The sequence below is a fragment of the Cebus imitator genome, unplaced genomic scaffold (assembly GCF_001604975.1).
Source record: "Cebus imitator isolate Cc_AM_T3 unplaced genomic scaffold, Cebus_imitator-1.0 Scaffold97, whole genome shotgun sequence".
NCBI lineage: Eukaryota > Metazoa > Chordata > Mammalia > Primates > Cebidae > Cebus > Cebus imitator.
Window position 1 is genome coordinate 102,774 of NW_016107412.1, and position 26,177 is coordinate 128,950.

At 40.2% G+C, this 26,177-nt stretch overlaps 2 protein-coding genes across 3 annotated transcripts in view; both read right to left on the bottom strand.

The window, feature by feature from the left end:
* Nucleotides 1-101: 101 nt before the first annotated feature.
* RTCB (RNA 2',3'-cyclic phosphate and 5'-OH ligase) lies at nt 102-22,569 on the bottom strand. Its single transcript, XM_017536344.2, has 12 exons — nt 22,367-22,569; nt 19,065-19,143; nt 17,837-17,904; nt 16,381-16,480; nt 13,719-13,875; nt 11,130-11,286; nt 9,025-9,184; nt 7,528-7,703; nt 6,848-7,036; nt 6,032-6,142; nt 4,426-4,545; nt 102-613 (listed from the first exon to the last, which is right to left on the bottom strand). Exons 1-12 carry the CDS (start codon nt 22,457-22,459, stop codon nt 506-508), a joined length of 1,518 nt encoding a protein of 505 aa, XP_017391833.1. The 5' UTR covers nt 22,460-22,569; the 3' UTR covers nt 102-505.
* A 1,006-nt stretch (nt 22,570-23,575) lies between these two features.
* The window catches only part of BPIFC (BPI fold containing family C), a 47,331-nt gene continuing 44,729 nt past the window's right edge, over nt 23,576-26,177 (bottom strand). The window contains exons 14-15 of one of the 2 annotated variants that reach the window (XM_017536339.2): nt 26,090-26,166; nt 23,576-24,591 (exon numbers count right to left, since the gene is read on the bottom strand). In XM_017536339.2, the coding sequence (XP_017391828.2) occupies nt 24,478-24,591; nt 26,090-26,166 (191 nt within the window). In that variant the 3' untranslated portion in view covers nt 23,576-24,477. The remainder of the gene's footprint in view (nt 24,592-26,089; nt 26,167-26,177) is intronic. The other variant, XM_037741267.1, reaches the window with a different exon arrangement.

Below are 26,177 nucleotides of genomic sequence, written 5' to 3' on the forward strand. Positions count from 1 at the left end.
CCCTGGGTGCTCTCCAAGTCAGAGGGGTATTTAGGGTTTTGCTCAGTGCAGGGGTGATGTCTAAATGGGTGGATGAATGGACAAACCAAGGGATGAAAGGGAACATTCCAAAACCATATTTAATAGAACTTTCTTCATGACACCTCTCGGAATGTAAACACAGCTTGGCGTAACAAAGTTCCACCTGATGGCTAAAGACTTGTATGACTGCGTAAGGCAGTTTCTTGACACCTACCCACCCCTAACAGATTTTCCTAAAACTCTGTGGAACAGCCAAGGAGAAGGTATATTCCTCCCTTTCCAAAGGTTCCTCTTCTTGGAAGATTATTTTACAAGCACGGGCTCCTGAAAGCAGCAGCCTCCCCGTCAGCCATTTTGGCACGAGCAGTTACAGCTGCACACTTTGGAACCTGTCCTGACTTGAGTCTGACGTTGGAAGAGCATGTCAGTCTACTTCCACTTCACAGAGGGTCAGTGGTGTCTGGTGGCCCTGCTGTCCAAGGTTCTATCCTTTGATCACAGCAATTGGTCTGAGTTTAATGGCTTTCTTGCTGATTCCAGCATCATGGCAGGTATTCACCACATCTGTTACATTCTTGTAGGACTCAGGAGCCTGCAGGAGAGGAATTAAACATTGTACAAGTCCACTGAAAATGCAGTCTTTACAAGCACCAGACTTCGCTTGTGATTAAATAAATGCACACTAAAATAATACAGGGAGTTTTTTTGTCTATCAAATTAGCAAACATTTAAAAAATGAGTAAGCCTAATGTTGGTCAGTGGTAGCTTCCAAAACACTTTCATCTTGTTTTATATTTTTCTGTATTTTTTGAAACGTCTCCAAAGAACATGCATTACTTGTATAACTAGAAAATGTGTAAATGTAATTAAATAAAACACACACCAGTACCTGACTGGAAGGAAATGCACAAAACCATCATATGTTAGTAGTAATTATCTCTTGATGGTGGAATTATTGGCAATTTTAATTTTCTTTCTTTATATATTTATGCAGTTATCAACATTTTTGGAATGAACATCTAGTACCCTCAAAGTAAGTTATAAAATTCATATATGTATAAAACTGTATGTGTGCATGTGTATATGTGTGTATATATGTGCAACTACACTCACATACAATTTCTGTGACTTTCTAGTCACATTCCCACCCTTCCATCCTACCCATACTGCCTTGCCACCATTAGCACTAATCTCCTCACACACTCACTTTATCTTTATTCATGTCATTACAAGCTTAGACCATCCAGACTGATTCCCATACTGTTCTTTACATAATACCCTTTTCTATCCCATCTCCCATTCCCTTCCAATGTCTGAAACCTTCCCACTGTGGCCTCTGGAACTCCTTCCCTTTAACATTCCCTTCACCTTCTCGTTTTACTGAAACATGGATCTTTCTTCAGGATATCACCTTCACATGAACTCCAACTTTCTGAAGTGGTAGCTGTTTTCTCTCCCAAACCAGGTCATGCCATTGGTCCCAGAAGTGGGACAGGTGGCTGTTTTCTGGCTTTCATGGTTGTTTCTATTCTCCCTTTCTCCCTAGGCACTCCCAGTTTTGAATCTTGCAGTCATTACATCATACCACAAACTATCTTTGGCTACAGTTATCTGTGGGAGCCTCAGTCGATCCCTAGCATTACTTGATTCTAGCTCCTGGCAATCAGATAAAATTCCACTGGGCCAATGACTTTCTCTCTCTCTCCAGATGAGTATTTCATACCTTTTCTCAGATCCTTACTGTCACTTGCTGACCTTACTATGTAATACACTGAAAAAAAAAATAGAAGCAGCCAGAATATTCATAAATGTGCTCACTTTATCTTCCCCACATATCTGTATCTATACCTTCTCTCTTTTTTTGACAGGGTCTTATTCTGTCACCCAAGGTTGAGTCCAGTGGCACAATCACAGATTGCTGCTGCCACCAACTCCTGGGCTCAATCGATCCTTTTGACCCAGGCTTCTAAGTCATTGAGACTACAGGCTAATTTTTTTAAATTTTTATAGAGATGGGGTCTTGCTTTGTTGCCCAGGCTGGTCTCAAACTCCTGGCTTTAAGCAATCTCACCTCAGCCTCTCAAAGTACTGGGATTACAGATGCCAGCCACTGTGCCCAGCCTCTTCTCTCCTTTTATAAAGGATGGATTATTTGTGCTCCTAGCAAAGACCAACTCTATTAACTTGTACATCAGACCCTATCTCTATTCAAGGAGACTTCTCCAGCAATTTCCTCCCTCTTTCCTTCATCATTCATTTCTCTTGTAGATTCTTCTCATTAACATGAAAACACATTTGTCAGATCATGTCACAATTCTGTTCAAAATCCTCCAAAAGTTTTCATTTTAATCAGAGTAAAAGCAAAAGTCCAAATGCTCTGGCGCCCCCTACCTCTCTGACCTCATCTCCCTCTGGCTTGCTCTTGTCATGCCTGGCCTTAGGCTGCTTGGGCGTAACCTCGGCTCACAGATTTTGTGCTTGCTGTTCTCTCTGCCTTGCTGCTCTCAGATACCCGACGAGCCTGTTTCTTCCCTCTTCAGGTCTTTGCTCTATTGTCACATCACTGAAGTCTTCTCCAACCACCTGTTTAAAACTGTCCCCCTCCCCACCTTTCCTTACCCCTTTCCCTGCTTTATTATTATTTCACAGAACTTGTATGGTCATTAACACACAGTATATTTTGTTATTTGGAAAGCTCCACAAGGAAGGGATTCATGTTTCTTTTGTCCACTGCAGTATCTCTAGCACACAGAAAAGTACCTAACTAGAGCAGATGTTCAATAAGTGTTAGCTGAATAAATGAATGAAACAATCGTGTTGCAGGTGAAAAAAACAAAACCAAACAACTAAAAATCCAAATGTTAACTGTAGTTATTCCTGGCTGATTGAATTCTAAATGTTTTCTGTTTTCTTCCTTGCATTTTCCAAATCTTTTAAATTAAACATGTATTCTTTAGGGGAAAAATTAATAGTTATTTAAAAAATAAGTCTTTGTCATACTCTGAGTCAGTAGTTCACTTTTTTTCTTTTTTCTTTCTTTTTTTTTTGAGATGAGTCTTGCTTTGCCATCCAGTCTGGAATGCAGCAGCACAATCACATAGCTCACTGTAACCCCAAACACTGGGCTCAAGCTATCCTCCAGCTTCAGCCTCCTGAGTAGACAGGTAGCTGGCTAATCTTTGCCCAGACTGATCTTGAACTCCTGGCCTCAAGAGATCTTCTTGCATTTGCCTCCCAAAGTACTGGAATTATACGCATGAGCCACCATGTAATTCCCACTTTTGAGACTTTGTTCTAATTACTAAAACAACTGGAGAAAAGCTTCATGCATGAAGATACTCATTAAAATTTTAATTTATAGTAGCAAATATTTGAAAGCTACTTAAATGTCTACTACAGGGAGAAAGATACTCTGGTGGAATATTCAGCAATGATTTTAAAAAGCGACACAAACAATTTCATAACATTGTGCTAAATTTTTAAAAGAACTACAAAATGCGTATTAATTATAATTATGACTAGCTTTAAAAAAAGCATTTAGGAAAAAAGTATGACAATAAGTATTTCTTTCTCTTTTTGAGACGGAGTCTTCCTTTGTCGCCCAGGCTGGAGTGCAGTAGCGTGATCTTGGCTCACTGCAACCTCCGCCTCTTGGGTTCAAGTGATTCTTCTGCCTCAGCCTCCCAAGTAGTTGTGATTACAGGCATCCACCACCATGCCTAATTTTTGTATTTTTAGTACAGATGGGGTTTCATCTTGTTGAATAGGCTGTTCTCAAACCCCTGACCTCAAGTGATCCACCTACCTCGGCCTCCCAAAATGCTGGGATTACAGGTGTGAGCCACCACACCCAGCTGACAATAGTAAGTATTCTAAAAGATAACGTAATAACTATGTCAGGGCACTGAGTTTCTGGAGGGCTTTCTTTTCTCTTAAATCTTTAAGAAAGAAATTATGTTGCTTTTAATTTAAATATGTACATATGTATACACATATATACAGAATTTAAATACAATCTGTTCTCCTGTGAATCAATAAAACTTTCCCCAAACATTTATGCCTTCCTTTCCAAACTTGCTTTCAAATTGAAACCTAAGTATACAACTGTATAAAAGCAAGAGTCAGCTCAAACTACTTTTGAAAAGCTTAATATGGAAATGGAGATTATATATAAATAGTGAAAAATCATTCTTAAGGACTTGGCTCATAATTTAACTCTAACCAAAAGAAAACAAAATATAAAACTGAAATAAGATAAACCAAAAAAGATATGCCAAAATTAAGGTCATTAAAAAAAGTAACAACCCAAACAATTTCTGTTAGTAATACCCCAAACTGCTATCTCTGTAGACTGGCATAAATTACAAATGGGGAATAATGAATATTTATCAAAATTTCACTTACCTCTTCCATAACCAGTTTGGGTGAAGCAACACGGATTGCAATTCCCATATCTGCCAATTTGTCTAAGACATCCTGGAAATCTAAATTACGTCGAGATTTTGCTCGGGACAATGCACGGCCCTAGAATGGGAAAGGAATGAACTTTACTTTAAACCCTAAGATTATAAGCCCTTTCCTTGATTTTCTCTTAAACTAAAAAGGAGCTTAAAAACCCATCTTTTTTACTTTATCAAACTGATAACATGCCTTTTGTTTTAAGGCTCCTCATATCGTGGATTTTGGACCACAGAATTCTTTGTTGGGAGGCTGTCCTGGGCAGGGCAGTATCCCTGGCCTCTACCCCCTAAAATGCCAATAGCAACTCCCACTAAACCGTGACAATAAAAAAATGCCTCCAGAAATGGCCAATGTCCCCATGGGGGTAGGGGGTTCATCTTCCCGTTGAGAACCACTGGGTTAAAATTAGGAGTTGGGAGGCAGCTAGAAATGAGAAACAATCAGAGAAAAAAGTAGGGTCAAGATACATTTGTGAACATCTGTCCTATGAGAAGGTATTCTAGACAGTTTCTCTTTCCCATTTCAACACTGGGTCAACACTCTGGATGGCTTAGAAAAGAGGCTGTCAAACTACAGTGGATGAGCCAAATTTGGCACACCATCTGCTATTTAAAAGAAATGATTTCGTTTTTTGAGAAAGGGTCTCCCTATGTCAGCCAGACTGGAGTGAAGTAGCATAATCATAACTCACTGCAGCCTTGATCTTCTGGGCTCAAGCAATCTTCCTGCCTTAGCCAGGACTATGGGTGTGTCACCACACCTGGCTGATCAAAAAAATTTTTGTAGAGACAGTGTCTTGCTAATGTTGCCCAGTCTTGAAGTCCTGGCTTCAAGTGCTCCTCCTGCCCTGGCCTCCTAAAGTGCTATAATTACAGGTGTGAGCAACCATGCCTGGTCTAAAATAGTTTTATGGGAACACAGCAGTGCCCATTTACATAGTGTTTAAGGTTGCTTCTGCACTGAAATGGCATAGCTGAATAGCTGGTACTGAGACCATCTGCTCCCCAAAGCCAGAATATTCATAGTCTGGCCCTTTATGGAAAGAATTTACTGACCCCTGGGCTTAGAAGATGAGAGGCAGTGTTTTGAAATGCGTGTGTGTATAGACTGCACACAGGCTCTAATTTGCAAATAGGGCCTATCCTTCCAATCCTGAGTGGACCTACAACAGGAAGGGGCAAATTAAACAAATGAGCAGGTCCAGTCAATCACTGAGATAAACTGTGCTATTAACATCAGTTAAAGTTCCATCACTTTAAACCAGTTACAGTAAGCTCAGCCAGTGTAATAATTTCCCAGTCTGGATTTTCGGGACTTGTGGAGATAAGAAACGGTCCCTAACCCTACCAGACATTACTTAGGTAAAGACACTAGGTGCCCTGTCAGTTCACTAAATAGCATACATTATGGGGAACAATTTGAAGTACAAGACAGGATAGACACAAGTCTCAATTCTGTTAATGTTCAATCGGCTACGTTTACCAGTCAAAATGGAAAACAATAGCTAAACTGAGGAGAACATTTCTAAGGAAGTTTCTGTTTTCCTTACCGCTCCATGACAGGTTGTGCCAAAGGTCTCAGTCATGCCCTGTTCGGTGCCAGTAAGAACATAACTACAGGTTCCCATGGTGCCACCGATGAGCACTGGTTGTCCAGTGAGCTGAGGATGCACATAAGCAAACATGTTAAAAACCAGAAAAGCATAAGCTTTTTAGGCAAAAAAATTAAATTTTCTTCTGCACTGTAGAATTGCAGGAGAAACCCAGACCTCTAAACATACAGCTTGTAAACAATTATTAAGACAGTACTTTGATAATTCAGAAGTGAAGGAAGAGGACAAGAGTGAAAATGGGAGGACCAGTAAAAATGCAGAAGACAGGAGTCAAAATAAGAGCGAAGTGAAATCCGAAAGTGTAGGGAAGTGTTACTGGAAAAACCATCCTAAGGAAAGGAATTTTCTTCTCTGTTTTGGGTTTCTCATCTGTAAAAGGTGCAGGCAGACTATGGGGTCTAACTCCACCACAGCCAGACACTAAGAGGATAGCAGGAATGAAACAGGCTGAGTTTACTCTGTCTTCTGTAACTGAGTTACTCCTGTCTTCTGCTAATTCAAAGGCCTCAATTCACAGTAGTGGAGTAATATATACTTCATACAGTACTTTCTAGTTAGCACATGGCAACACTGTAAGCACAAATGATGCGGGGAGGAGTTACTGCTTCAGAGAAGATTGGGAATCACTGTTCTCATGGGTGACACAATATTTTATTTTCACAATTGCTGCTTTTCAGTTTAAATGTAATTTACATTTGCAACAATCTAAATCATACTCCCGCTGCTTAAAACCACAAACACAGGGCTACGTACTTGGTAATCAACAGCAATGAGTGGATGGTGAGGAGGGAACGCGCGGGTGGATCCCTTCCTGTGTACTAACAGTGTCCGTTCCTTTCCATCCACTACATGCTGCTCCACTTTGGCAATGTTGTGAGAAACATCATAGATCACGTGGAGATCCAAGTCATCAGGGGTTGTGTTGAAGACCTTGGCAAAAGCCTAGGAGAAAATGTAGAAGTTAAAAGCAGCCAGAACTTCAGACTGATCTTCAGCTCTTTGTGACTTATCTTATTGATTTCAGGTAGTCTGTTCTGAACAGGGTAAGAGATTTAAATTTCAAAAATAGCAGTAAGATTATCTTTACGTAAAGAACAAAAGCTGTCTTTTAGACCACACAGCAAATGCCACCACATCGTTTTCCTCTTTGGTTAAAAAGCTGCCTGGCTACTTTTGATCCCACCCTTCAAAATTGCTTCTTCCCCAGCCTTCTGAATCTTAGTCAGTGGTACTCCTATCCTCTGTGCTGTTCAAGACAAATTCTAGGAATAATTTTGATTCTCTTCTCTCATTCCTTATGCCTGATACTCTGATTATTTGGTTTAAGATGACACCAAAACCAAACACCATAGGCTTTGATTGAACTGCACTATGTTTTAAAGCACTTAACTTCATCATGAATGACTCAGACAGAAAAGCAACTTCAACTGTACCTGCCGGGTTAAGAAGGTCATGGAAGAGCGGTTGACCCAGGCATAGTTCCCAGCTGCTGCCATTCCCTTCAGGTAGTCTTGACCCTCTGGGGAAGCGATTCGAGCACAGGCCAACTGCCGATCATTGACTATAATCTTGTCTCTCTTCATGGCCTTCTCCATAGCTACCAGAGCATCTGGAATGAGAGCAGCAAAGTCCAAACCAGTTAGGTTTCCCTTAAATGAAGAGTTCCGATTTACTGCAGAAAGGCAGACTACATTCAAACTCATTCCACAAAAAATCAAGCGAAACACAACTTTCCCTTTGTTTCTGAGTTCATCTATTTGCTCGGCCAAGATGAATGTGAGAATCTTTAAGAGTGCAGTGACAGTATGTGGGACACAAAGTCAACATTCATCCTTTTGGAACTTGAAAGAGAATGGGATGTGTAAACAAATAGCCACAGTATGATCTCAATTACTCCTTTCTCAGTATGCGAATGAATGAGAGTAGTAGCAGTAAAATACATTGTGTTACCATCATGGTTAATCAAATTCATGACAAAGTGCAGAGAAGCACTCAGTGGAATGCTCTGGAATACTAGTAGACACTTCATGTATCTGCTAGATTAAATAGTCTAAAGGGTCAGGCTGGCACAAATTATTAAATTCTCACACAAGAAAATGGACTAGAGGCTGATCTGTAACATGAAATTTAAAGCTTATGGTAATTTCCAGGTGTCTATATACCTTTTCATTGATGCATAAACTCTTTCACACATCCTCTAAGTTATCCAAAAGGACCTATCCATTATTCCTCTGTTTCCTGCTTTTGTTCATGCTGCCTTTTTGTCACCAATGTTCTTTGTGTGTAATTGTCCAAACTGTTTTTATCTCATGGATACCATTTGTAGTCTGTCAAAGCTCAACACTGGATCCATGAAGCCATCTCCAAAATCTTTTTCCTAAATGTGTTTTGTCTCCCCTATATTATTAATTGCTACCTTTTAATATTTACTTTTCCTTCTAAATGAACATGACCTTTACTTCATGAGACAATGTGAGTACAAAGTATCTGCCTATTTCGTCAGCAAATTCACCATAACACCTAATGTTGCAGAGCAGGTATATAATACATACATCATTTGCTAAATGAATGCCTACTTCATAAATTCTACTGTTTAAATATTTTCTTGCTCTTTCTTGGCCAGATAGTAACACTTCAGAGTAAATATAACGATAACTGCAACTAACATTTATTGAATGCTTACTGTCAGACACTGATTTAAGTGCTTTACATATATTATTAACTTTCCATGATAATCCCATATAAAATAATTATTATACTCATTTTTTTAAGACAAGAAAGTTATAACCCAGTGAAGTTAATTTGTTTGTTATTTAATTATTGAGGACTCAGGATAAAACCCATGCAGTATATTTCAGGGTTTTTGTTCTCTTAAATTTCTATGTGGTTGCCCATAAAATGCACATTTTGGTATGAAGTCTAGAATATACCTGTGGCTACTTGGTGGCCCAGGCCTCTGCTTCCACTGTGGATCATCACACACACCTGTCCCTTATGGTCGATGCCCATTTTCTTAGCAGCATATTCATTGAAAATCTCATCCACAACCTGGATTTCTGCATAATGGTTGCCTGCTCCCAGGGTCCCCAACTGCAAATGTAAAAATGTCTGATAAGATAGTTTTTATTCTAGTTTTTGTTTTAATCTATTTAAAAACCAAAAAGATAAAAACAAACAGCAAAATAACAAATAGTGTTCCAGTAACAAAAAAATTCCTAAGCTGTACAAGTGCCTCGTTTACAACAATAGTCTACACAACAAAATCACGTAGACTAGCTCCTGAATTTTGTTATATCTTTATATGCTTGGTATACAGATATAAAAAAACACAGGAACAGAAAACCAAACACTGCATGTTCTCACTCATAAGTGGGAGCTGAACAATGAGAACACATGGACACAGGGAAGGGAACATCACATACTGGGGCCTGTCGGGGGATGGGGGGAAAGAAGAGGGAAAACATTAGGACAAATACCTAAAGCATGTGCGGCTTAAAACCCATATAATGGGTTGATAGGTGCAGCAAACCACCAGGGCACATGTATACTTATGTAACAAACTTGCACATTCAGCACATGTATCCCAGAACTTAAGAGTAAAACAAATTAATTTAAAGAAAAAAGCTTCATTAAAAAAACAAGCTTTTAAATGGTTCATGGGATATTTTAAACATCACAAAGAGTCAAATTTTGGGATAATGTTGGCAAATGTTGACACTTAGACAAGATCCAAGTTCAAATGATTTTTAAAACACCTACGAGTTCATGGACATCCACCATTATCTATAACTGAAAGAACATATACGACAACTAGAGCTAATATCAATAGATGATTTAGAGAACCAGAGAATGTCAGTTCTGGAAGCGTCTTTAGAGGTTGCCTAGTTTTTTTTTTTTTTTTAATTGCATTTTAGGTTTTGAGGTACATGTGAAGAACATGTAAGATTGCTGCATAGGTACACACATGGCAGCGTGATTTGCTGCCTTCCTCCTCTCCACCTGTATCTGGCATTTCTCCCCATGCTATCTTTCCCCAACTCCCCACCCCCTGATGTCCCTCCCCTATTTCCCCCCCAACAGACCCCAGTGTGTGATGCTCCTCTCCCTGTGTCCATGTGTTCTCATTGTTCAACACCCACCTATGAGTGAGAACATGCGGTGTTTGATTTTCTGTTCTTGTGTCAGTTTGCTGAGAATGATGGTTTCCAGGTTCATCCATGTCCCTACAAAGGACACTAACTCATCGTTTTTGATGGCTGCATAATATTCCATGGTGTATATGTGCCACATTTTCCCTGTCCAGTCTATCATCGACGCTTTTTTTTTTTTTTTTTGAGGTCGCCTAGTTTTAACCATCCCAGTTTTCTAGAAGAAATTGAGATCCAGAGAAGACAGTCTTGCCCACGTGTCACAGTGAATTAGTGGCAAAGCCTTCATAACTAGCTGTAATTTCAAACATCTAGTATATTCTTATCTCATGGGTACCATTTGTAGACTGTCAATGTATATATATAAATAATTTTAACATATAAACCTTATAAATATATTCTATTTTTCTCCAATTCACTTTGAACTCATTATTTATTTTATGAAAATTTGCAAGCTCCTGATTGCTCTGTCACCCAGGCTGGAATGCAGTGGCATGATCACAGCTCACTGCAGCTTCAAACTCCTAGGCTCAAGTGATCTTCTATCTTAGCCTGTGAGCAGCTGGGATTACTGGCATGTGCTTTTTTTTTTTTTCCAATGTTTTTAGAGACAAAGTCTCCTTCTGCTGCCGAGGCTAGTCTTGAACTACTGGCCTCAAGCAATCCTTCTTCAATGGCCTCCCAAAGCAGGTGTGAGTCACCGCATCCAGCCCTGATAGTTTTTTTTTTTTTTAAATATAAATGAAGCATAAACACATTTGTACTTTTTGATATACCATAAAGAAACCTGGGAATATGTTTGCTAAATGTAAGATATAGATTTTTTTCCCCCAACAAAAACAAAATATGAGAAAAAAATTAACATGTTGCCCCTCCAAAGTGATTACCTGAGGAAGGCCTCTTTTCTTAGCCCTTGGAGAGACCTTATTGGGGTCTGCCTGCAGCATCCTTCCATACTCCTCACAGTGCTCTTTGTCTTCAGCCCAGGCATACCCTTCTCTTAAGGACCAGTCCACCCCCATCTCCAAGGCCTCCTCCAAGTCTCTGGGTGAGTATAAAAGGTGCTAGTCATTTCACAGCAAAGGCAGATCAAAACCTAAGGATGACCACATCTTTAAAGGGCAGAGGAAAACTGGGCATTTACTATCTCCTGTGTTCCTTGAGTCAGATACAAAGTTTAAGCTCTTCATAACTGTTTTTTTTTTTTGAAGAATGCAGTCACATAAATAATTGCAATATAAAATAGTAAATGCCTTATTAGATATGATTATAGTTCTACTTGACACTTATACGGCTCTTTGTTAATTTTCAAGTCTTTTTTATATTCAGTTTGCCTCTCTGATCCTGAATTCCATGAGGCAGTGATTAAGCAGACAAAAAATAAATAAATAAATAAATAAATCCAAAACTTTGTAACCTTAATCAGCTATCACTCTCTACCACTAATTCGACCAGCTACACAACTTGATTAATAATTTATAAAGAATTATGGTCAAATAAATGAAGGTATCTAGAATTCCTCAAACAACACAGGTTAATTTTTTTTTTTTGAGACCGAATCTCTCTCTGTTGCCCAGGCTAGAATATAGTAGCACGATCTCAGCTCACTACAACCTCTGCCTCCCAGGTTCAAGTGATTCTCCTGCCTCAGCCTCCTGAGTAGCTGGGTCTACAGGTGCACGCCACCACACCTGGCTAATTTTTTTTGTACTTTTAGTAGAGACGGGGTTTCACCACGTTAAGTCAGGATGGTCTTGATCTCCTGACTTCATGTTCTGCCCACCTTGGCCTCCCACAGTGCTGGGATTACAGGTGTAAGCCACTGCACCCGGCCAACAAGGTTAAATCTTAAGCTCTATTCACATCTTCACAAAAGTTCTGAGTGACTTACTGCACCTCCATTTTGAAGCTGAGGTACACATACATTAAACCCTTAGTGGGAACAAACTTTAACCTTCATCCAAGGTCCAGCTGTTTTCCAAAACACTGGCAGGAAAAACTACGCTTTTCAGTGTTCTCTCCCCACTACCCCAGATGACAGCCCATTTCAATATTATTTTTTTTTATTATTTTTTACTGCTGCTTGCAGAGCCAGGCTACCCCATAGGCACTGTGCCCAGAGTAGCCTCATTTCAGTATTATTTGGAAAAAATTCCTATGTAAAATGTTTGCAAAGATGTTTGAAATTTGTGTGTTCCAAGTATGCTTTTCAAACTGGGGCTGCGTGTCAGGGATCACGTGAAATCACAGACCAAGTATCTTTTAAGTATATCGATTTTACTTCAAGTGTGTGTGTGTGTTTTTGTTTGGGTAATTGGGAGGAGTTTGCTTTATCTTTCAAATTTATGTGAATTCTGCATTCGAATCAAATGTGTACATAATAGAGAAAACATGTTTTTAGCTGTTACTTGTAACAGCTAAACGTTAAGTAACAGCTTTAGTTGTAACAGCTAAAAACATGTTTTTCCTATTATGTACACGTTTGATTCAATTGCAAAATTCATATAAATTTGAAGGATAAAGCAAAATATTAAAGAAAAATACCTAGCATGCTATTCTGCTATTGAAGTACTCTGCAAAATTTAGGGTACACTGCTTTGCATAAGCTATGACACAGTAAAGTCTATGGCCATCTGAGAGATACACTATAGCATTATATTTAATTCTCTACTTACCCAAAGAACACATCTTGCTATCATTCAAAAAGGAAGGTTGTGGTTAAATAGACTAATGACAGTGGGATTCCGAATATAGTTTCTGAAGTCAAAGGATCTTTGGTTTGAATACTGCTATCACCTACTAAGATTTAAAAAAAAAAAAAAAATGCAGACAGCATCACTCTGTTGCTCAGGCTGGGGTGCAGTACTGACATGGCAACACACTGCAGCCTTAAACTCCTGGGCTCGCAAGGGGTCCTCCCACTTCAGCCTCCTGAGTAGGTGGGACTACAGCGCAAGCCACATGCCCAGCTAATTTTTTTTTTTTTTTTTTTTTTAAGAGACAAGGTCTCACTATGTTGCCTAGGTTCATCTTTTACTCCCGGACTCAAGCAATCCTCCTGCCTTGGCCTCCCAAAGTGTTGGGATTCTGTAAACCCAACCACGCCTGGCACTAAGCTTATTACCTCTCTAAACCTCAGTTTTCTTTCTTGTAAGTTCGGGAAAATAATAGGGTTATTGTCTAGATGAACTGATACAATCAATGCTCAGTGCCTTCCACATAGAAAGTGCTTGATAAACGTTGGTGGATATGATTTTATTATAAATACTACTCTAATGTCAAAGGCAATTATAACATCAGTTGAATAATGTCTCCAAAAAATATGCTGAACCTCCTGCTGAAGAAACAGTTCTTACTACTTCCTGAAAAGTAACTGAACAATCCTCATCTCTCAAGTATACTGCACTGGAAAGGAAGCTGAAGGTCATGTGGTTACTATCTCTCCCATTCCGTTTACTGGAAATGTGTGCTCTTACTTGGCATTCATGGGGATGACACCTTTTGATCCTACCCCAACAGGAATGTGGTCAAACATAGCTTGGGCAAGTTGCTCCTTCACAGGCTGGACATCACTTTCATCTAAATTGGTTCTTAGCAAGCGGACACCACAGTTGATGTCAAACCCGACACCACCTACAAAATAGAGAAAAGTTAGCAAAACCAGGAGGTCAGGCACTGTTACCTTCAGTTTCTCACCATTAATATAGGGCTAGAAAGATACCCATTCTTTTAAATATAACTATTTTTTAAAGTAGACAACAAAGCGGTTCTCTGTAAAGCTTGATGACACCGAGATAATCTAAAGTAAGATACATGCTAAAGGCACTTTATGGGCCAGGGAGGCAGCAATGAGCAATGAGTAACATGTAAACAAGAGATCAAAATGTGCTTCTCTTTTTTCTTGACTACTGCTGTCAGGGGTTGATGAATTTTTTCAGTCTTTACAAATGATCAACTTTTGACTTTGTTGGCTCTTTCTATCATATATCTTTACATTTCATTAATTTTACTCCTATTTCCATCCTTCTACTTGTGTAGGGTGTAATTTGTTGTTCTTTCTTTAACTTTCTAAGATCACTGATATTCCAGCCTTTCTTCTTTCCTAATTTGCACATTTAAGGCTACATGTTTCCATTCAGAAAGGACATTAACAGTAACCTCAAATTTTTAGACATAAGGACTTTCATTTTTTGAGGCAGAGTCTTGCTGTCACCTAGGCTAAACTCTCATTGCAGCCTCTACCCTCCCAGGCTCAAGCAATTCTCTCCCCTCAGTCTCCTGAGTAGCTGGGACTACAGGTGTGTGCCACCACACCTGACTAACTTTTGTATTTTTTGTAGGAATGGGGTTTCACCATGTTGCCTAAGCTGGTCTCAAACTCCTGGGCTCAAGTGATCCTCCTGCCTCAGCCTCCCAAAGTGCTGGAATTACAGGTGTGAGCCACTTTGCCCAGCCTGTAAGCATTTTTTAAACCATTTACCCCCAGCTTGAGAGATGACTGGCAAATAAATGGCAAATAAAAGCTGTATATATTTAGGTATACACAATGTACATATACATTGAGAAATAATTACTATAATCAAACTATTATACTCATGATCTCACAATTACTTCCCTTCTGTTTTTTCTGGTGAAAACATTTAAGATCTATTTTCTTAGAAAATGTCAAGTAAACATGTGGGGGAGGGGATGAAGATAGTCCTCAAAGAACAGGACCCCAGACTCAGAGCTTCTCAGAAGACAGAAGGTGGGCTTCTCTTCTCCCTCTTGGGAACAGGTCCTGGAGCCCTCTGCAGGTCACTGGCCACCTGGCCTCACACACTCCCAGGCTGGGCCCTGTGGGTCTGTCCCATGAGTGGTTCTTTAGTATGGTCCAGAGACCCTGGGGTGGGAGTTAGGGGGAAGACCATTTCAGGTCTGTAAGATTCATTTTATAATACTAAGACATTATTTGCCTATTTTATTCATATTCTCCCATGACTGTACAGTGAGATTTTTTCAAAAGCCTATACAACATAACATCTTTGTTCTAATGGATAATGAAGCATGTACTTATGTATTCCTGTCTTAAAAATTTTGTTTTAATTTCTAATAAGGTAAACATTGATAAGAGTCTTTGAGCTCAATCCTCAATAATTTTTTTTAAAGTGGTCCCGAGTGCAAAAAGTTTGAGAACTGCTGGTGTATATGACTTCAGTTCTTTGAAATCTGACACCTGCTTTATGGCTCAGCACGTGGTCAGCTTTGGTAAACTCTGCACTGCCTGGCTGCACAGCATGTGCACATAAACACACAACCACACATATATATTAGAGGTCAAGGTGTCAAGTTTGTTATTGGATCATTCAAATAATGTATATTCGTACTGACTGAAATTTGTAGTCACCTCAAAACAGCCCTACATGTAGGGCTCACCTATCTGGACCTTTTCTTCTTTTCCTCTAGATCTTGACCATGCAAATTCTTATTGCCTTGGCAGATTTTCTGTGTCTTCAAACAGATTTAAGAAAAAATATTTTATCTAGCCTTTCTGATTATTTTCAGCAAGGGATTGGTCTGAAACAACCTAGTCCACCACTGCTAGAAGCAGAACTCTCAAGATGTCATTTAAACTTCGTTTATAAATTGACACTCTTTAACAGCAATTACTTCTGGTATAGAATGTTTTCATTGAAAGCACCCCATAACCACAGCAGAAGGTGTACACAACCTTCTGTATATTCAATGTTATCACTGAATAACAACGATAATATTACTGAATATGTTCTATGTGCTTAGCACTGTTCTAAAATATTTTACAGAGCTGAACTCATCTACTCTACTAATAATGTGTGGTCATTAATGCAAACTGTCCATGAGGTAACTGAGCTACACAGATTAAAAAAATTTGCCAGCTTGCTTAATACTGTGACATTTGGTAGAAGCCTCCCAAAATTTTCAATAAAAATATGCTTTGCTTGATGTTTTAATAGACTCTCAGTATCCACAATTAATACTTGCAGTAAATGTCAAAGAAAAAAACGACAGAACACGATGAGACTGACTCATGCATATGGGAAGAAGTGCTCTGTTTCCCAAAGGCTGTGGCCCATAGAGAAAAGCTACACACTTAACAGCAGACACGCACAGTGACCTTACCTGGGGATACCACTGCTTCAGGGTCATTCATATCAAAGGCTGCCATATTTCCAATGGCAAACCCATATCCTGAATGGACATCAGGAAGCCCAATAGATCGCTGAAAGAGAATTAGAAAATAAATACAGAGGTTTTGACCTGCCACGTGGTTGCCTGATGGACCTGACACTGATTCTCAAGCTGCAGGCTGAATCTTCCTAAATCAAGACTGTTTTCACGAAATCTTTATTGATGGAAATCATTAAGAATGCCTAATCACAAAGCTAAATACAGTGAGAAAAAAACCTTTTTATAAGTTCTAAATGTTAATTAAGGAAATCCAAAACAGAAAAGCCTCAAAATAATATGACACAGGAGTAACAAATACTAAGCTTAAAGTACTATTACATTTAAAAAATAATCTTAAGACATTGACAAACTGTGCTTTGTCAGGTTATGAAGAGGAAAATAACTGATTTACATAGGTCATTAGTTTAAGTAATCACAGACAAAAGTAATCCATTTGATGGTATAAAGACTGTAGACTTTCTACACATAAAGCCTAGAAAAGGTACCTGGCCCAGGAAGAATGCAGGTCAAACACAGCATATATGGAGACACCAGACACTAACAAGTTCCTTATACGCACAAGCCATACCATTTCATTCCCCCTACCAAGTGCCCAACACGGTAACTGGCATAAAGAAGACCTCAAAAATGTCTGCTGAATAGATCCATTTTCAATATCCACCTCTAATGACAGAATATGAGTGTTAGACTGTGGTGGGGGCTTATGAATAGCTATGGTGTTCTCTCTTCCTCCCCTCAGTCCTCACCCTTAAACTTCTTTCCATTTCTTCTTCAGTGATCCTCTTGATAGAGCCACAGTGAAACTTACAATGGTGGTACACTGATCCAGGAATAATGATGTTACCATGATAAAGAAACAAGAAAACATAAAACGACTTCAAAGGTTCTTGAACACTTATAGATTCTAGCCAAAGGCATCCAGAAAGTGAAATGCCATCCGGATTCAATTATTTCTTTAGGTCCATGGTTATTTCTTTCTATTTTTTATTTCTAGAGACAGGGTCTCACTGTTGTCCAGGCTAAAACGGTAGTGGCATGATCATGGCTCGCTGCAGTGTCAAACTACTGGGCTCAAGCAATCCTCCCACTCAGCATTCTGAGTAGCTGGGACTACAAGCATGTGACATCACATCTGGCTAATTTTTTTGGTAGAGACAGGGTCTTGCCATGTTGCCCAGGCTGGTCTTGAACTCCTGGGCTCATGCACTCCCTCTATCTTGGACTCGCAAAGTGTTGGGAGTGGCATGAGCCACTGAGCCTGGCTTCATGGTTATGTCTGGCTGTCCAGCGGTCACTGTTTAAATAACACCACTATCAGGCATGGCCATTCATTCATTCAGTGGACTTTGAGAAACATAAATGATTAAAGCTCTGAACTCTGACTCACATGAACAATTCCAGGCAGGGCTGCCACATTGCCAATCTGTTTCATGGCTGGCAGGAAGCCACCAACACCTGAAGACAAAAATTGAGTGTTAGAAAAGATGACAAACTTGATTTTTAGCATTGATTATATTCATATTTTAGACTGTAAAACATGAAGAGGTAGTCACTAGGGCTACTAAGACAACAGAGGCTAGAAGGATGTTTGAGATGCAAGGTGGAAGAGAGCTTCTTCAAGAAGGAAGTACACACACAGAAAAGATAGTCACAAACGAGCTGTCAGTATTCTGCATATCCCATGAGAAGGTTGCTTGCAAATGTTGAACTGGGAGATTTAAAATATAACAACCAAATTTTACGGTATTAATATTCTAAAAAATATTTCAGTAGTTCACATTATTTATAAAGAAAATCCATGCTGGTTTATTCTAAGTGACAAAGAAGGGCTATGGGGGAAGAGCTGCAACACTGCACTGAGAATCAAGGAATATGCAGCTGCAGTCCCATTTCTGCCTCTTGGCAGCTGTGTTATTTTAGACAAGTGAGCATACCCTGGTTGGGGAGGGAGGGCTTTAGTCTGCTGATCTAGAAAATGAAAGGGCTAACATTAGATGATTTCTGTATCATCACCACTAGATTATCACAAAGCTTTATGCATTTTATCTCTAAACCTTGCTGCAGCCCTGCAAGACAGGTGTAATGATTTTATGATGAAATAACTGAAGTTCAGTAATTAGTGTACTAGTTAAGAACACTGTCTTTGAAATCAGACACTCCTGGATCTGAATTCTGGCTCTGTCACCAAAAAGTTATGTGACCTTGGGCAAATTAAAATTATTTAACCTCACTGAGCTTTGACTTACACATCTGTAAACTGGAAATATCTTCCTTTTAGGGTTACTGTAAGTATTACATGAGATAATCTATGCAAAGCACCTAGAAAAATGCCTAGTACATAGTAAGTGCAAAACAAATGGTAGGTCTTGCTATTACGTACTGTTCAAGGTTAGCTAAACTTGTTCAAGAAAACAAGTTCCACCCAGCTTCAAATCCTTCTATAATGCCAACCATCTAACAATGTGATCACAAATAAGTAAGTTATTTTGGTCTTATATTAAGTTGTAATCAACCCTTGATAAGATTTTAAAACTACAATTATTTGAGTTACCACTTTTTCAGGCCACAGGGAAGGCACTACTATACCAACACAAGGGAAACTCTAATGTACTTACCACCACCTCGACAGGCATTCCTTAATTCCTCAAACATCAGTTTCTCCAGAGCATCATTCACGTAGAAAACGCCTTCAACCTGGTACCAAAGAAAGTGAAAAACAATGTTTGAATACCTGTATGGCAAGCACAGGTACTGGACAGAATATAATGTATGCAATATTTTCTCTACTTTACTCTTTATGAAACACTTTCACATTACTTTAAGCATGTAGAAAACTTCCTATCAAAGACTATGAGCTGCTCCCATCTTAAAATACACCTTAAGAAGAATGTTGCAATGTTCAAAAACGGTTTTGTTTATTCTCATATTCTCAAAGCCACATTTAAGAATTTAACAGATCGAACATCTTTCTGTGTAATTAAGAAAAGCCTTCCAACTATGCTCTCACACAGCCCAAAGGTCTTAATCCTCAGGCTTCTAAGATATCAGTGGATTTTTGAAAAACAAAAACAGAAACAAAAACACCCAGATGAATAAAAAACTCAAGTTCTCATGAAGTCATCTGACTTTAGTAGTATATTTATTCTGTGTTTAAGCCAATAGCAAATTACACTTTATTGTGCTCTAGTGATGACTTACAAATCTCTAGTTAATAGTGAGAAGAAAAATTTAACATGCAGCTATGTTGTTGTGAGCTCAGTTCTATTAGCTATATAATTTAAAAAAATAATCTATAGGCCGGGTGCGGTGGCTCCCGCCTGTAACTGCAGCACTTTAGGAGGTGGAGGCAGGAGGATCATGAGGTCAGGAGTTTGAGACCAGCCTGACCAACATGGTGAAACCCCGTCTCTACTAAAAATACAAAAGTTGGTCATGGTGGCACGTGCCTGTAATCCCAGCTACTCAGGAGGCTGAGGCAGGAGAATTGCTGAACCCAGGAGGTGGAGGTTGCAGTGAGCTGAGATCGTGCCATTGCACTCCAGCCTGGGCAACACAGCAAGACTGGTCTCTAAAAATAAATAAATTTTTTGAAAACTATATAATTTTAAAGCTTGACAATAGAGGTGGAACAAAAAAGGCAACGGACGACATACTTAAGTAACAATAAAGAGCAGAACGTTTTTATCACAGGTCAAATATTTTGAAGGAGTTGTCCAGTAATGGAGAACCAAAGATTTAACACTTAATCAACTGAATGTAGTTTTTATCAGAAAGATAACTTCATCACCACTGCATAAATAACAATCCCATTGATGGAAAATGTTTCCAGTACAATTTCTTAGGGGTCACATTTATTAATTCACCGAACATTAACTGAGAATTTACTATGCATGAGGCACTGTCCTGGGCACTAGGGGAGACACAAAGGATATGACAAGATCTTGCTTTCAATGAGCTTCTAGTGTACAATACAGCCCTTATACTCTGATAAGAATATCAGAGTGTAATGAGACAAGTGCCATAATGTAAGTACACAGTGCTATGAAAAAGTCTGATGAGGAACTGGCTCAACAGTCTAGGAGGAAGCTGGGAGAGGCTTCACAGAGATCCTGCTGAGCTGGGTCTTTAAATACAAGAGACATTCACTGGTGCAGCAGAACATCTAGGAACTGAACACAAAAATGACATAAAGATGGGAGGGGAGCATTTTAAGGGAACAAAAAGAAATTTTTAGTGCAACATGTGGGTCTTGGGGGGAGAAATGAAGATTTAGTAACAGAGATGATTATCAGTGTGAAATTCACTGTTCCCATGAGGATGAATGCACAATTCATTCTTAGACGTCAATAGTGTTTTAAGAGTGATGCATCAACATTTCAAGTCTCTATTCCCGAAGGAAAGGTGGTAGTAAAGTGCTGCATACATACTTAACCCAGAACTGCCAAGCAAAATTAGACTTGCCCCTAGATAAAATGAGCAGCAGTGTGAGCATCAAAGGTTCAGTCAGAACACCTGCCAGACAATGACAGTCTGTGTTATTATATCCTACAGACGATCATGTCATGTGTGGTTTTTTTTTTTTTTTTTTGGAGACTCACTCTGTCACCCAGGCTGGAGTGTAGTTAGCATGATCATGGCTCACTGCAATTCAGTCTCCCAGGCTCAAGCAATTCCCCTGCCTCAGCCTCATAAGTAGCTACGACTACAGGTACACTCCAACACGCCTGGCTAATTTAAAAAAATTTTTTTTGTGTGTGGAGACAGGGTCCCACTATACTGCCCAGGCCGGTCTAGATGTCCTAGGCACAAAGGATCTTCCCGCCAGGCCTCCCAAAGTGATTACAGGCCGTGAACCACTGCGCTGCCCCAAGTTAGATTTTCTATTCCTATTCCTTCCTTCAGGGTATCGGTTTCCACACAAAGTAAATGGCCAAACAGGAAACAGAACATATATTAATCTCTGTGGGCTTTTTCTCCCCTCAGTGTAAGTGACCTGCCAACAAGGGAAACTCAATAAGCTTTGATTCTGAATAAAAGAGTGGAGTGGCTATGGGGAACTGTTTACCAAGACGGACTTGGCACCTTCAGGGATTTCAAAAACTATTTAAAAATAAGTTGCAAAACTTCACAAATGTTTTCTTTTTTCACATTAATAAAAAGTATGAACACAGATGGTGATGAAGCCTGAAAGATACAGAGCCCAGGCTTTCAACTATCTGATGATCCTGAGCCCTCAAGTCTCCATCTGGGACGTCAGAGGAAAAAGTAGTGAACCAGGCATCAAGTCCTGGCTAAGATTCTTCCTAGGTGGGTAGAGGAAGCTGTGTCACTGACAGATCCTCGAGGTCCTTCTGCGAAGTGAGTATTAAAAAAAGCCCTGCCCTGTGCTACTGCAAGAAAAGATATCGCTTTATTAAAAACCAACATGGAAGACTGAATGCTGAAAACTTGGTTCAGTGAACAAAGGTCCGTAAACGTTATATAAATAACCAGCATGACTCAGAGGAGGTGAATTCCAGTCCCAGCAATGGGACCCGGGGCTGGCTGTCCCACGTTGGAGTCCCACCTGAAGTTTCTGAAGACCAGGAACGTAAACGAAGCGTTTGCGAGACTCATCTATGAAAACGCTTTGGAAACCCCAATTTCGTATTTATTTGGCTTCCCATACACATCGCACTTAGGCTGTCCTCGTGGTTCGGGGACCTCTCCTGGTGGGATGTCCTGAGCCCTCAAGTCTCCATCTGGGACATACAGGCTGGGCAGTCCCAGAACCGTGAGGGGAGAAAGAGGGGATGAGGGAAACTTTGCAAGGGACGGGGGTGGACCCAGTGGTCGAGACAGGTCCGGAGGGCGCGGTGGACGCCGGCCGGGCGGGGAAGGAGCAGGGAAGGCCCAACCATTTGCTCTTCCGCCTCACCTGCATGTTGGGCACGAAGCCCTTCTTGATCCTCCAGCAGTTTTTATTGATTTTTTCCAAGAACTGCAGCTCATCATTATAGTTGCGACTCATGGCGGCGACAACGGTAGCTACACGGGCTCCGCTTTGAAGAGCCGCCGCCGCGTTGTCCGGCTTTCCACAGCACCGCTCTCCAAGAACCACAGCGCAGGCGCGACCAGTGACGCAGCGGGATGAGCGACGGCAAGCGTCGAGGCTCGAAACTCTTCAGGCCAATGTCTTTCCTCTGGTTAAGTTATACTGTCCTCTAGTGTTTCCCTTTGGGATCTTTTTTTTTTTTTTTTTTTAATTTTTTTACTGCAGAACAGGCTGTATTATTTACATTGTGACTAGGAAACCAGTCCCTCTTTTTCCAGAAGAAAATCATCATTCTATTTTATTTTTATTTTTTTCTTAATTTATTTAAATTTAGGTGCATACTATATCTGGCATTTCTCCCCATGTTATCCCTCCCCTCCCTCCCTTTGGGATCTTTATTAGTCAATTTCCTCTAAGCTACAGCTAAGCGAAATCCAGGAGTTTTTAGTTTTGTTTTGGAAATGCTTTTCAGCAGCTTATGAAAACACCTTGAGTCTGGGTGAGGTCCAGTGCATCAGCTTGGAGTTTATACCCCCAGCAAGGAGAGGAAACAGATAAGCCGGCAGCTGAGAAAGAAAACTTGTTTGAATAAATACCATAGCTGAACATTTATGTTTCAGAATGAATCTGGATATACATCAAATAACCTTTTTTTTTGTCAGAAAGAAGCATCCCAAAGAATGAAGTATGACAGCTTATCATTTATTCCAACAAACACTTGTGGTTGCATCTATTATGGCCAGACGTGTACTACAAAATGATCAAATCACAGCCCTTATGGATCACCAGAACTCCCAGTCTAGCCTCCTTTGATGATCAAGACCTCTTTGATCATGCTTGTATAAGCCATGTCTCTTGTTCATAGTGATAAGCGAGCTTTAAGTGATTTCAGTTTCGAGTCCTGCCTCATGTAAACAACTGCAACTTTGGGATTAGAAAGACTTGGATTCAATTTCTATTTGTGCCATTTATTGGCTTGGTGTGATTAACTCCTCTTGTCTCTGTTTCGTCATCTCTAAAATGGGATCGTAATTCTTTCTTGAGTAGAAGACTAAATGAAGTGACACAGGAGTGGTAATCAGCACAGGTAATCAGCACTGGAGGGGTAATTGGCACATGGCAAGCACTCCATACACAACACTCCTCCTTCCATTCCCCTACTAGACTGTAAGTGCTGCAAAAATAGTTTGTGGTTGCCATTCATTTCTTACATTATCTGCTCTGGTTCTGCTTTGCTTCTCTTCTGCCCCGATTTCTCCCTATTGATTACGTGCTATGACACATTATCAATCATGGATTGTTTGAGTTTAGTACTCTGCACTGCCATTTCATTGAATCTGTTGAGGGTGAAAAATCCTAAAACTTGAAGTGACGCAACTTCTAGAGTTTCCCGTGGTTACCCTGTTTCCTTCTGGAAAGATTTCAGAGGTAAAGAATTCTCTTTGAAAATCAAGCCTTGACATCTGTACAACCTCGGTTTCTTTGCTTTTCTATGTCATATTTTATTTTTAAAAACTTCAGGGCAGGATATTTCTCAAATTAGAAAAAGCAAGATTGAAATTGATAGAAAACAATTTTAATTAAACACAGAAGACAGTAACAGTGAATATAAAATGTGAAATCCAATATGCAGACAGGGGAAAACCCACAGAGGGCCTAAGGGATCTCCACTGAGAATGACCAATACAAACACAGGCTTATAGTTTCTTACCCACCTGGTCAGAAGTACATGCCTAGCTCTTGTCCCAAGCAAACATAAAGAAAGGCACACACAGCATACTTACACTCACATTCAGACACCTCTATTTGGCCCTTTAACACAGTCTGCCTTAACTAGGTTCCTGAAGGCTTGAGAAGGAAAACTTTCTGCCTAAGCAATTCACAAGGGCTTTACAATTCTAGTATGTAGTGTCTTCCCTTCTGGGTTTACAGTAGCTTTGGGATTAAGGACCATTTGCTGCCTGGGGTGAATCGTAAACCAGCAATCAAGGGGCTCACTTCCCCCTCCACCATCCATTTATCAGGTTCAGACCTTCCCAACCATGGAAACTTGGATGCTGCTTTGAAGATGTTTCATACTTCAGGTCGGTGGAAATCAAAAGGAAACCCTGAAAAGAATGTGACAATGAAGATAATGTCAAACCTTGGGCATGTAAGAGTTTGTCTGAGGGGTGAGGAAGAGGTGGTTTCTTTTTCTATCATTTTATTTTTTATTTTTTGAGACCAAGTCTCACTCTGTCGCCCAGACTGGAGTGTGGTGGTGCAATCTTGGCTCACTGCGACCTCCCCCTCTTGGGTTTGAGTGATTCTTGTGCCTCAGCTTCCTGAGCAGTTGGAACCACAGGTGTGCACCACCTGGCTAATTTTTCTATTTTTAGTAGAGATGGGGTTTCGCCATGTTGGGCAGGCTGGTCTCAAGTTCCTGACCCCAAGTGATCCACCCACCTCAGCCTCCCAAAGTGCTAGGATTACAAGTAGAGCCACCATGTCCGTCTAAGAGATGGTTTCTTTACCAGGTCCTACAGAGTCAGGCCCTCCTCTACCGTTGCCCTGCTTTGTTAACACCCCAGACAAAGGAAAGGCCATTTTGGAGTACTGTCACCTGATGTGACTTAGCTATTTAGAAGCAGTAGAGAGAAGCAGGGAGGTGAGAGGGCATGCACAGTAGCATAGGGCAGCAGCCCCCAGCCTTTTTGGCACCAGTGACAGGTTTCATGAAAGACAGTTTTTCCACTGGGATTGGGATTGGGGGTTAGTTTCGGGATGAAACTGTTCCACCTCAGATCATCAGGCATTAGTTAGATTCTCATAAGGTGCTTGCAGCCTAGATCCCTCGCACACGCAGTTCACAATAGGGTTTGTGCTCCTATGAGAATCTAATGCTGCTGCTGATCTGACAGGAGGCAGAGCTCAGGCGGCAACGCTCACTCCTCAGCCACCCACCTCCAGCTGAGCAGCTGGATTCCTAACAGGTCACAGACCCGGACAGGTCCTGGGCCTGGGTATTGGGGATCCTTGGACTGTACAGGATTGGAGAATTTCTTTAGAAACATATTTCCACCTCCCTAAACAAACAACAATGCCAATAAGAAAGAAAAAAAGGTATTCTGAAGTTAATTCATAAGATTAGCCAGACCAGAAAACAGTTTGATCCCTGAACTCAGAAGTGTGTCTTTGGTTCAGGAAAAAGTCATCTGACTGGGAGAATCGGAAGAGCCAGTCCTGTCCCAGCCACACTCTGTCCAGCTGCCTGAGCTGCTTCTCTCTGAGCCCTACTTTCCTCATCCGTAAAATGGGACTAATAATCCCAGCCTTACAGGTTGTCTTATGGAATAAGTAAAATAAAGCATGCTAAAGGGCATCTTCTTAAACTGTGGATTTGGCTGCTAAGTGAAATTGATCTTGGTCTGATTTTTAAACTCAATTATAAATGCTTTCTGTTAATTGTTATTTAAGAGTTAAACATGTTTATAAAATTCCTTGGTCTGGGAAAAAGCAAAGCAGGGCAAAAATCAACAACAACAACAAAAACAAGCAAAACAGGAGGAGGCTTAGTCTGCTATGAAAAGAAATGGGTCAGTTAAGAGGTGAGATTTGCATTCTTACCTCAAAAACTTCAATATCTGAATTGACGAATGAAATTTTGTGTGGATTGGGCAGAGGAAATCCTTGCTGCAATTTTGCTGAAATATAG

Coding starts and splice junctions, on each gene's coding strand:
- RTCB (XM_017536344.2), bottom strand. CDS start 22,459: ATGAGTCGCAACTATAATGATGAGCTGCAGTTCTTGGAAAAAATCAAT. Junction 13,876..16,380: donor TGAAGCAGTGGTATCCCCAG/GTAAGGTCACTG, acceptor TCTATTTTGTAG/GTGGTGTCGGGTTTGACATC. Junction 6,143..6,847: donor TCATTGCTGTTGATTACCAA/GTACGTAGCCCT, acceptor GTGCATCCTCAG/CTCACTGGACAACCAGTGCT.